Below are 12,622 nucleotides of genomic sequence, written 5' to 3' on the forward strand. Positions count from 1 at the left end.
AGTTCAGGGGAAGTAATGGATTCTTCACTATCCTATAACTACCTATAAGGACCATACGAGCCGCAGCTCATCTACAGCTGAAGATCAGCTAGCATCTCCCTGGACTCTTTAACGCAACAATTGTATTGTTCATACACAATGTTAACAGTGCTGGTCTGTAGCTTGTTAAAAATACACTTTTATTTAAAAAAAATAACTTCATCTTGTACCATAACTGCACGTATATACAGTATAGACCTAATGTACTTATATACACACAGAGATCTATGAACACTAGACCCTGTAGTGTGTTTTTTGGCATATGATCCATATTTTTGCATTCTCCCATTTCCCGTGGTCCCTTTAGTAGGTCTTCCTCCAAGTCTCGCAAATGCCGCTAAGACTCATTAACATAGAAGCCCAGCTTTGCCACCGACATCTCCCGACGAAGCCTCATGATCTCCCAGAATATCAGCTCTGCTGCAGGGTCACAGAGAAAGAGTTAAAAATGTCTTCTGCTCTATTAATACTTTACAGAAAATGCGCAGACGAAAGTTTATTATTTATAAATAATTTACATTACATTACATTTTATTTAATTACATTGAATTTAATGTAAATTTTTTTTATTTATTTTATTAAAAAGTCAAATATACGCTTGCACTGGTAGGGGGCATTAAAATGAGTGATTTGAAAAGGTCTGCTTTGCTATGATGTCGAATTGTTTTATACTAACAAGAAAAGAAAATCACAGAATGCAATGACAGATTCCATTTAAATAACAAATAATATAAAAGCTGATAATTTGTACTTACTGTCCTGGCGCACTAGACCCTGTTGTATGTAACGGATATAAGTGAAGAAATTGCACACTGCTGTAATCTGCAAGGGAGAACATCGAAGAAAGGGGGTGAGAGGAGTCTGAGAGATGAGTATTTAAGAGGAAAATGGATGGGGTGGACACACCGTGAATAACAGTCATGAAAGAGACGGGTGGATAGATCCATGGAAGAAGTAAGAGAGATGAGATTGAGAAGCACTCAATGCCATCTCTGTATTAACCACTGATGAAGATCACACGTTACTTCTTTCATTCTTCTTGTTAGTAGGAATGCTTTTACTGGTAACCCCCCCCATGCCTCCTATCTCTGCCTCTTTTGCCCCTGAGAGCAATAGACTGGGAGACCTTTTCACGAAACTGGGACTTACATATTTCTGATTTCCTAAGATTACTGTGCATTATGAGCTTCTCCTGCATGAAGATCTGAGGTGGCCCTGCATAATGCATAGGTAACATGGAGATGGCTCTTGGGTGGCATCTCACTGCATTATCCAGGGCCACCAACTCTTGGAAAAGCTCACTGGCATCATTAATATAGTTAATTATTAATAACAAGGGATACCTTCCACAAACTCCCAGTATTGCGGCATCACTTGACTCAGGTCAACATAAGCCATGGTTGTAATTCATGTTTGACACTTTTTCCCCAGGATCCTGATCCTTTTAAAATTTTCAGAAACAAAGGCTTTTTTTTAAAACACATGTTATTCTTAGTCAAGACACCACATGGTGCCCAATTCTCGGCCCCAGTATAGAGCTGACAACATTCTTTCCATGGCCGGGGGTCAGGGGGGTGAATTGAGAAATCTTACCCTGTACCGGCAGGATGGCGATATAAAGTAATAGTTTGTGTTATCCCCTAGTTTGATGCGATGCTTACAGGAACGTGACAGGCCACTGAGGGCACACTTCCTACGGAGAGAAAGACAAGATGTGAGCGAGGCCATACACAACGATGTATGATTAAAGACCAAAGTCCATTCATTTAAAGGTAAGCTTGCAAGAGCAGGTTCCTCTACAACTTCCGTGCCAGTTTGTATAGCGTTACAGAAGCTCTATAAATGTAACGTAATGTACTAAGGTTTAAGCTATGTGGCTCGTAGAACCGTCTGCAGAGAGACTGCACATACATATAGATGATGGGACACCCCTGTCTGAACATTGGAATGAAAGGTGCAATGCTGGAGGGATGATAAGAGTCACGGAACGGTTGTAGATAGCGGTCTAGGAACGCTCAATTCCATACACTTATAACATTTTCTTTACCTAGAGAATAAAATGGTAAAGGAGTATTTTGGAAGGTGACTTGCTGGGCATAGGAAGTATGATCGTCTCTCACCTCGTGTCTCTCACAAACGTGGGTTTGCTGTGATTTTTGGGGTGCTACTTTAGAGGTATTTTTCACACAGAATGAAAGTTAGGATCTCTGATAAATATCTGTGATATATCTCCTCTAAAGAGCTGTCTTATTGTGTTACCAACACACACATTGCTCTCCACGTTGGTAGGTCATCAAGGAGGCCACCCAAGAACTTCTACAGCTGGTTTATAAGGAGACAGAGGCTTTACATTGCCCTAATTTGCTTTTCTGGTATTTTCTGACCAGGTGTTTCATGGCCATATGGGTTGGGTTGCAGTTAAAGGTTGTCACTCTCTCTTCCAACTGGAGATTTCCGTGTCCTCCTCAACCTGCATCAGACCTCGCAGCAGGCTGGAAATGATCACATCCTATGCTATGCTAAAAAACTGGTCGCCTGGCGCCATATCACCCCGCAGGTGCTGCCCTGGACCACGAAGAAATATGTTTCTATATTGCATCCACATATATAGGTTTTGTACATATTCACTTAGCAGTTATTACAGGTGTGCATTGACCTGTGCATGCACTGATCTAGTTATGTACACGCTTTAGATATACACATATGTACTTGCATGCACGGACAATGAGGTGCCCAGATCTTATTGTATGTTGTAGAAGGTATGAAAGTACATTAGATTCAGGCACTGCAGTATTTTTTAATTCCATACATGATTTATAACATGCAGTCTTAGGGAATGATGGCAGAATTAATGGAGTTACCAAAAGTACAGATGTGGCATTTCTTTTATACCGGAAGAAAACATGCAACGTTTTGTGAAGCAGATATTGTAAAGCTGGAGTCTTATTGTCTAATGATAACTGAAACGCTCATCTTCGTGTTCTAATGTGTTTATTAATTTTGTGTTCATAGTAGATGTTTCTATTTATTTTATAAAGCCCCTTTTGGCCCTTCTATTACTCGATGCCCCCAGCCCACCTCCCACTTAATAAGCCTGTGTCCCGATTTTAGTTTTCCAGTTATAGGGTTAGGAGTTGCTCTGGAAAGCCATTCTCTGGTTAATGCAGCTCATTAGTGGATTAATTAAGCAACGTTCTTTGTTTGACTTACGTTACAACCTCCACCCGACACCCACTGAAAAGGAGAAGAAATATTGGTGGTGGTCAAAGCAAGCTTGGTAATTAATCTTGCCACAAAGCATAAGGTGGGACCTTATTTGACCTTATTTTGACCAATTTGACCTTGTTCTGTCTTGCATAGTTTGCCTTTTTTGTCTGGGTTTTTTTTCTGTCGAAAAACCTCCATAATAAGGTTATAAGTCATGATTTTTAGTCTACGACTAAATATATAGAATATAGTTTCTGGAAAAGATACTGAGGTTTTAGAGATCCTGCCGTTGAGCCAAGTTTTTATATTTTTGACTAGAAAATCAACAGAATGGAGTGAGGACAGAGGTCGTGTTCCTCTGTCTCTGTACCTGGAGAAGCGGGGTGTGAGGAGGAATGAGGAGAACAGGCACAAATTTTGAGTTTGAAGCTACACAAAACTGCATTGCTTGCTGGAACACTTTTATCTCCAAGCTCATAAGCTTTGATATTACCATGAAATAAAAGACGTACGTTCACGACAGAAGTGGGATAGGATCGCCCTACCTTGGTCCCCCACGTGCTATAGCTGAGGCTTTCACTACTGGCAGTACCGGCTGCACCACTGGCTCCACGGAGAGGGTATTATTTTCCACCGAAGCGAGGACTTCTTCCGACAGCTGGGGACAAAAAAGCATTAAGTAAAATCAGCAGGTTGCTTACTTCCATCCATTTTTTGTGTTCATATTGAATTGTTTAGGGACATCCTATACCTCTCTACCCCCTTAAGTTTAAATAAAAATGTATATGGACATTGAGGCAATTTTAGGAGATTTGACTAAATCTTTGTATAAAATATCCAGATTGGACCACCGAGGACGAAACATGTCACTGAATATTACTGGATGATGTCACATTAACCTGACGAGAATGGGCCATGGAGAAGGGTCTATTTGATTGGGGATGCCAAATACATCACTGCCTTATTAGCAGGTATTAGTTTGGCCAATAAATATTTCTTCTTCACCCATTTATTATCAAGGGGATCTTTATACGTTTAGCTTTATTGAAGCTAATTGTTCAATTAGTTTGTTCCAGATTGATCTGGAGGTCTGCTTTGATCTGCTCAGACAAATGGAGATTGTCGATTCACTAAATGTGTACACAAGCTTGTGTGATTAGCGCATGTTACTTGACCATGCGCTCTCTTAGTTGAATTGCTCACAAGTAAGTAACAATTTAGGACTCTATTTTGGACCCAAGGTCTAGAAACTAGAATGCAGTAGCGTACCTAGTGGGGGGGGGGCGGTCCGCCCCGGGTGCCGCTCATCTGGGGGGTGCCGCTCATCAGGGGGGTGCCACGGGCTAGGGTGACCACATGTCCCAGATCCCCGGCAGCCTCGTCAATTTTTTATTTTTTTTTTACACGGAGGAGAGAGAGGGGCTCCTAGCAACCGCTCGACGCTCCTCAGTCTCCTTCGCGAGGTAGATAGTGAGAAGGGAGGGAAAGGGGGTAGATAGTGAGAAGGGGTAGAAAAGGGGGAAAGGTAGATAGTGAGAATGAGTGAGAGAATTAATGAATGTGTGGATGAATTGTCTGAATGAGGGAGATAATTAATGAGGTGGTGAGAATGCATTACTGAATGTGTAAATTTGTGTGAATGAGAGAAAATAAATGATTGCGTGAATTAATTATGTGAATGAAAGTGTGAATTAGTGAGTGACTGTTAAAGTGTTTGTGTGTATGATAGATGTAAAATTGATTTGTGGAAAGGCAAAGATGGTACAAGTAGGATGTTTGAGCCTTGGGGACCAAGATGACACAGGCAGGGTGTTTATGGGACAAAGATGGCACAGGCCGGGCTGTTTGGGGACGAAGTTGACTCATGCTGGGCTGTTTGGGGACAAAGATGGTAAATCCTATGTGTGTAATCTGGGTGCTGGTCAGGTTCTATGTGGGCAGTGTGTACGCCAGAGCTGGCTTTGCGTTGTGCAACCTGTGATCTATGCCTATAGTTTTATCTCTTGCTATGTTTCCAAACATTATTATTGTATACCTGCAAATACGGGATTTGTATGTCTGTATATTTGCATTTTATGCCTCCAGTGCTGAGTTCACATGTGAACAATAATAATAACAATTTATATATATATATATATATATATATATCATTGCGAACAGCAATCACACTCCTATCATGCCAAGTCAGCTAGTACATGCTGGAATCTGGGTATGCCTGGGTATGATAGGAGTATGATTGCTGTTAACAATCATATATATATATATATATATATATATATATATATATATATATATATAATATTGTTATTGAATTTTTTGTCCAATTTTGCTGTGTTACTTACTTTAAATAAAAGTGTGAGATTTTTTTATGGTGGGGGTCATATTTGGTTTCGGACAGGTAAATGCTGGATTTTCGGTTTCAGTCCGGAATTTTCGTTTCGGTGCATGAAGTAGTAGGCCTACACCACATCAATGTTTGGGTTAGTATATAGTGATAGGAGTTATGCTGCCATATTATCAGTGTCTGACTCAATGTATAGTGATAGGGATTACGCTGTACCACCGTCAATGTCTGCCCCAGTATATAGTATTAGGTGTTATGCTGTCCCATCAATGTCTGCCTAAGTATATAGTGCTAGGTGTTATGCTGTCCCGTCAATGTCGGCCTCAGTATATAGTGATAGGTGTTATGCTGTACCCCCATCAATGTCTGCCTCAGTATATAATGATAACAGTAATGCTGTACCACCTTCAATGTCTGCGCCAGTATATAACCATAGAAGCTATGCAGTTTTAAAGTGTTGGGGGGGGGTGCCACATACAGGATCCGCCCCAGGTGCCAAATACTCTAGGTACGCCCCAGCTAGAATGGTCACTGAATTGGGCCCATTGTTTCTAGGGCAAGCCAGACTGGTCTGATTTTTATGCTTACTCTAGACGAAATTAACTACATAAGTGTTCTATATGAAGGTGGTTGAAAGTTGTGGAGCATAAGATTAATTTTAATTTTGTTTCTAATAAATATCACAATGCAGCGATACATCAGAGGTGCTCCTCTAGCGTGTACCTTCCTGTCTTCTCCTGACATCACGGGTTCACTAAACCCGTGATGTCAGGAGAACATCTAAAGCCAGTAGTTCCCTATGCCAGCCAAAACATGAAAGCTTTTATAGGCTTAGCTGCCAGCATAAAAAAAAAGAGACAGAACATGGGACTATTGAAGTATTTTTGTCCATAATCATCAACTTTGGAGAATAAATCTTAACAACTTTTATTTTGGTTAATGTATCCTTATATCCATTTTTAGAATATGCCTTTAAGAAACAACATAAAATAGCAGGGGTTTAATGTCAGACCACTGCGGTAAGGGGTGCCACGAGGTTTCAGGCGGCCCCTAAGGCTTGGTGACACTACTGACAACAGCTTCTAATGACACTTGATCAAATCCTTCTTTCACTTACCTCCCTTTTTGCAAAGTCCAGGCATGGAGTAATATCCTCACGGTAAATCCTGGAGAGAAAAGCGCAAGATCTGTCTAACTTTGGGCTCTCCTTCCAGGCCAAAAACTCAGAGAACAGAAGTGTGTCTACCTGAAGAAGTACAATATGTCATAGATCTGTGATGTTCTTCTATGTGGCTGGGGACATCTGAATTATTAGTTCATAATATACCCTGTTCACATGTTGGTTATCACTGTTTATATAAAGCATAACTATTATAAAATATCTGCAGGTAAGAAATGGTACCTGGCGAGAGAAGGAAGAGGAGGAAGAGTCATCAGAGAGTGGCCATCTTGGCTCGTAGGTTAAATGGACAACCTTTCCTGGGACAATACAGAGAAGCAGTGACAGGAGAGAAGGAACGGCGGAGAACTGAGAGAGAGAGAGAAAGGGCAGAAGAAATACGGTGGAACAGTGAGAGACACAACAACATGGGGGGGAAGGCAGACACACAAGTAATGGAAAACACGCAAAACATCAAGAAGAACAGATAAAAAGAATGAATCAATAGAGAAGACCCATCAACACATCAGAAATAAGGGTAAGGTTCCAAAGGTGTGAAACAGAAAAGAAGTCACAGTGTTAGACTATAAAGCCTAGTTTTCACACCAATGAACAGAATCCACAGAATAACATAAACTGAAGTGAAATCATTCCATTTTCACCTCTTTGTGATCTCCTTATCACTCAAATAAAAGAAAAGGGGATATCAGAGAGCTTGAGGTGGGGGATACATCACCTAGAGAGGGACAAGGCAACAGAGAATTCCACAGTGATCCAGAAACAGAAGCCTGTATCAGAATACGGATCACTTGATAATAGTTTCACTGCATATGTTACTCTACTGGGCCTATTATCAAACACAGAGAACCTGACTTTTGTACAAAGACAACTCCAGGAAGAGATTAAGGAGGAGACCTCTAGGAAATGTTGCAGCATGTGGACCACTTATGTATCTTGGGCTCATTCATCACAATTAGGCTACAGATTTTGATCAGCTGCTAGTATCTTTCCGTTCATCTGTATTTTTAATGTATTTAATCAGTGGTTTGAAGAAGGGATTTCCACTACCACACACATGTACAGCATGCTTACTGTGGTGGCTCAAGTACTTTTGAATCATGGTAGGATATGCAGGAGGAAGCACCACATTGTGATACCATGAATATCCACCAATGTGCCCTGTCTCTGGAGTAAAACCCATGAGGGTTCCCATCTATGGTCATCATTTTACCGAAAGCTGGAGGAGACAGCACCCAGACCCTCCATAATTACAGATCTAAATCAATGTATTGAGCATTGGGGGGCTGAATTTAAGAAGCAAAGGATGGCATAAACTTCAGGAAGAGGAAGAGGGAGGATAAAAACATGCAAGGCTAAAACGTTTTAACATACTACATGTGTAACAGTAATCAGAACTGAGAAAATACTAAAATCAGGAAAATACAGCACACAAAAAAAGAGAAAGATTGACAAAATGACAACATGTGTAAAGCGAGAGGTAAAAGGATGAATGAGAAAATGATGGTGGAGAAAGCAGAAATAATGTAAAGAGAGACAGAATGGAGCTGGAAACATACAGAACATCCAAGAGAGATAGCCAGAGATAGGAAAACAGATAAAGGGGTCAGAGGTGAAAACATAAATGTTTTCTAGAATACTTCTAATCTACATTGAAAGCAGAACACTGGCATACTTTAGGAGTTTCTACATATTGTGCTTCGTCACATCCAGTTCATTGTTAAACGGCGTATGCCGGAGGAATAAAGTTTAACAAAAGCTTCAGCATACATTACAGTATTGTGCAATAAACCATATTATGTGACATTTAGTAAATGAGCCCAAAGGCTTTATCCTGAAAGCCCTGCTGTTTCCTCGAAAAGGATAAGCTATAAGGTGTCTATGTCGAGGGAAGCGGCTGTGATATGGCCTCACCTCCTTGGCCTCTGTGCTGGGAGGCTGAGTTGGAGCAGCAGGGGTTGGGACAGCACAGCCCGTACTCTTGTTACGAGAATGGCCTTTGCGTAGGACATTCTTGGACGGGCTCTGAAGTTGGGGGTGCAGGTCACGGTTTGGAGAGGAAGGCGTAGAGGTGATGACCAGCGTCTTCAATGCTGTAACCTCAGCCTGCAGCATATCAATCTGGCAGAGACGGAATGAAAAAAAATAAGCGTGAGAATGAAAGTCAGTATGAATATTTCATTGTTTACTTAAGTAGCTAATCATTCTTAATATTTGTTGCTGGATCTGCCGCTGGGAAAACTCAACCGGATACAAGCAATTGGTGCTTCCTTACCTTTCCGTGAGCTTCTTGCAGCTGTTTCTCTGATGTTGCCTGCTTGGTGTTTGCTTCACGCACCATTTTGTGGGCCTCCTGCGAAAAAACGCATCAGTGCAATAAAAATAAGCAGGTTAGACAACTGAACATTGCAATGGATTCTGGGAGCCGATCCAACCACACTTTAATTAAACTTCTATCCAAACCTGTAATGAACGAATTAAATTACAGAGGAGATGAACCGCTGGTACAGAATGATAAGAAAACGGGATGCCAGACAGCGACCTTGGCTTAATGCTAAATCATCTTAGCACAATATTAAGAGTTATAATTATTAATTATAACTTATAAAACACTTAGAGGTGGATTGATTTTTAAAAGAACCTTCACATTTGTGTGCCCTGTTGCTCCACATGTGTGTGCCCAGAGGGTATCATCACTATCAGAGGCAGTCCATAGTGTTCTAGAGCGTTGGAACGACTAAGATCTCCGGCTCCATTTGCCCCGTACCTCAAACAAGCTGGCCGTCAACTCCTCCAGCTCCTGTTCCAGCTGCTCTCTGACTTTGGACAAGCGCTCGCACTCCTCATCTCTGAGCTTCAGCTCCTGAGTGCAGAAACAGGGCGTCAGAAGAAAGCATTAGCAAGTCTAAAAGCAGATTTCAAGGCTTATCTGGCGAGAGCAGTGTGTAAAAACACACAATAGACCTAACCCTTTCGGGAGGGCAGGGGCACTGAATGAGCTAATAGTCTATTGACAGAGGACAGAGACATAATGTCTTAAAGCACAGATTTTGGATAATTTATGGCCAACCAGCTGTTGCTGAATTACAACTCATATAACCCTCAGACAAGGTATACAGGTTGGTAGTGTCACCTTGTGTTAAAGTACTTTGCGAGTGTTTTAGTACACATTCTTCATCCCCAAAAAGCAACTCACGGTCCGACGATTCTCGACACCCATAGAGTGCTTGATGCAGGAATGAAATCAAGGGGAGCGCTTTCCATGCATGCGCCCCAGAGGGGTCTCATTAGACCCCCAGTGACATTCACCAAGCCAGTGGCAAGTATATAACGTGCCAACCAAACACATCTCCTGTACGGAAAATAGCTGGGGGCAGGGGAAGGGAAAATGCATTTGATGGCTGGAATGTCCCTTTGTCGAGGTCCTCGGTGGGCTCCCTTGTTACCCTGTAAAGTAGGATCTACGCAAAACCCTTAAATCGTGAAATTTCGTCATTTCAAAGTAATGCAATGCTTTTATTATGATAAGAAGCCCAGCGCTTTTATCTGAACCCACACCCATGTATGAGGCACACCCTTCACAATAATATTTGAATCCTCAGGATAAGCATGAATAACGGCCCGCTGGGCAGAGCAATAACGAGCATTGCTGCGCATGCACTGCACCATGACGTGTATAAAACACATACTTATAAGAGTGTTATATGCCAGTGTGACGTTACTGGGAGGTTAGACACCACAAACGTAATAAAAACACACTTCGTGGCATTCATACGTATATACTGAGAATCAAAGACACATGGCAGTAAAATGTGCACACATCAGGTACCAATCCGTTTAACACACATTCTGCTTTTATGTTTGAAGTTGAACCTTTTTTAACTCAGGCTAAGCAAGTACTGCCCCTCCAGCTATGGTCAAATCATAGCTCTCACCACCCTCAGCCAGCCTGCACATCGTCACATCGTCAAGATTGTAGAACTCTGTCCAGTGAAAAGGATGTCGAGCTCTGGGCGGAAGATGTATTTCGTTATGCAGGTTTTGTCATTCACTGTATTTAGTGGTCGTTATTTTTGTAGCAGCAGCCCTGGAATCTGAATGTGTATGCTTTTTATGCTTTTTAGGTTTAGCCCTTCCCTTCCTGTATATTAACTTAATGCAGCTAAGGTAACAGATTCAATATTTAATATAAAAGGTAAAGTTACCCTCTGTGCCTTCAGCAACTCTTCTCTCAGGATTTCTGAGCCTTTCTCTCTGATTTCCACCGAGGAGCTGCGTAATCGAGACAGGTCATATGGAGTGCTCCCACCAGAGTGTTCACACAGCGGTCCTGAAGATTCCGGTCTGGGGGACGATTGCCAATCCTTAGGTGAGGGACGAAGCTGGGGACCTCCATCTAGGAGGGCGGCCTGCCTGCGAAGAAGAACAATGTTTTTAGAGACTGAAAGGAAGCCATTATCTAAAAATCTCAGGCTCCACATTGTAATGTGAGCAATGCTAGCTGTGTGAGTATAATAAAGGGCTGATACCACTAACCCTGCGCGAGATAATGAATAAGGAAGCTGGCTATGAATGAAGGGTTTCCTGCCATTCTCACAGCCAGAGACGCCGCAACATTCGTCGATAGACACATCCTCGACACTAAGAACACACCCTACATTCAAAATTATTGCAATTTACACCATGCCAGCCACTATTCATCCAAAATCATTGTAACATTCTCTTCATTCAACATCACAAGCCAGAATTACGTCTGCACTCTGCTCCGACCATCACAAATAACCTAAATTCATAACTCGTTCCCCCTGTGTTCTCTCCATTTACCTCAATACCCCCTCATTTTAGCCGCTACCAGTCATCCAAAATAGATACTCTAGTTGTGCCCGCAGATCAGAAATGGTTAAATAGTCGATACCCAACAAGTCTACTTGCTACCACCATTTATCCACAGCCACGACCGGTTATCGACTCATTTGGACGACTTTCAAATTTTGACTTCTTTAGCCACTGACACTTTTGTTAACGTTGTTAAATGTTGCAGACAGAGAATTCCTGCGTCAACAAAAACTCCTAATCCTGAAAGAGCGTATCTAACACCCCAGCCAGAAAACTTTCTGAGACACACCTCATCAACATAAACATTCTTTCGCTTCGACACCAGTAACAGGAACCCCTTTCGGACACAAAGCCGGTAACGTTCAGTATCCGTCCGTACAGGAGGTGCTCGGCTGTCCGTCGTGATATACGGTCCACGCATTTCTTAATTTAAAAAAAGGGAACAATATCTTACCCCGCTTTGTACATCCCACCAGCTGACGGTGTCTCCTCCAGTCTGTCTCAGAGAAAAGGCATCCAGAATGAGACCGAAAGCCCACAAAGTGGCCAGAGAGAGGAGAGAGGGGGCCGAGGGACAGAAGGACGGCCGGAGGCAGAGATCGGAGGTGGGGAGGCAGAGAGTGGCTCGGTAGAAGGTTGCACTGCAGACTTTCACTGCATCCCACACAAGCTTGCGAGGCTCTAGGCTTCTTGTCACTTCCTCCACCCCCCCTTCTCTGCGGCACACAGAGGAAACACTTCCAGCTGCAGGAGACAGAAGGGACAGGGGGGAGGGCGAGAGCGAAAGTATGAATTACATCCATGGAGGGGAAGTGGACTGATAGTAAAAGGAAGCGTCAATCTACGCGTGTGTTCCTCTATATCACTACAGATAGAGGGAAGGTGATTACGGGGTATACACGGCTCCCGATAAACCCCGATATATGTGTATGTGTATGTATATATATATATATATATATATATATGTATATCACAATTGCATCTGCAGTACCCCCCCAACACACATATGGTTGTGATCA

General features: G+C 42.2%; 1 protein-coding gene across 1 annotated transcript; it reads right to left on the bottom strand.

Moving 5' to 3' along the window:
* Positions 1–376: 376 nt before the first annotated feature.
* Positions 377–11,053, bottom strand: LOC149276942 (guanine nucleotide exchange factor for Rab-3A-like). Its single transcript, XM_089503222.1, has 9 exons — positions 10,973–11,053; positions 9,535–9,630; positions 9,043–9,120; positions 8,682–8,888; positions 6,708–6,836; positions 3,792–3,904; positions 1,633–1,732; positions 795–861; positions 377–459 (listed from the first exon to the last, which is right to left on the bottom strand). The coding sequence occupies exons 3-9, from the start codon at positions 9,106–9,108 to the stop codon at positions 377–379; spliced, it is 765 nt and encodes a 254-aa protein (XP_089359348.1). The 5' UTR covers positions 9,109–9,120; positions 9,535–9,630; positions 10,973–11,053.
* Positions 11,054–12,622: the final 1,569 nt, after the last annotated feature.

This window comes from Sceloporus occidentalis, unplaced genomic scaffold, assembly GCF_023333645.1.
Source record: "Sceloporus occidentalis isolate IW3139 unplaced genomic scaffold, rSceOcc1.0.p SCAF_223, whole genome shotgun sequence".
Classification (NCBI taxonomy): Eukaryota; Metazoa; Chordata; class Lepidosauria; order Squamata; family Phrynosomatidae; genus Sceloporus; species Sceloporus occidentalis.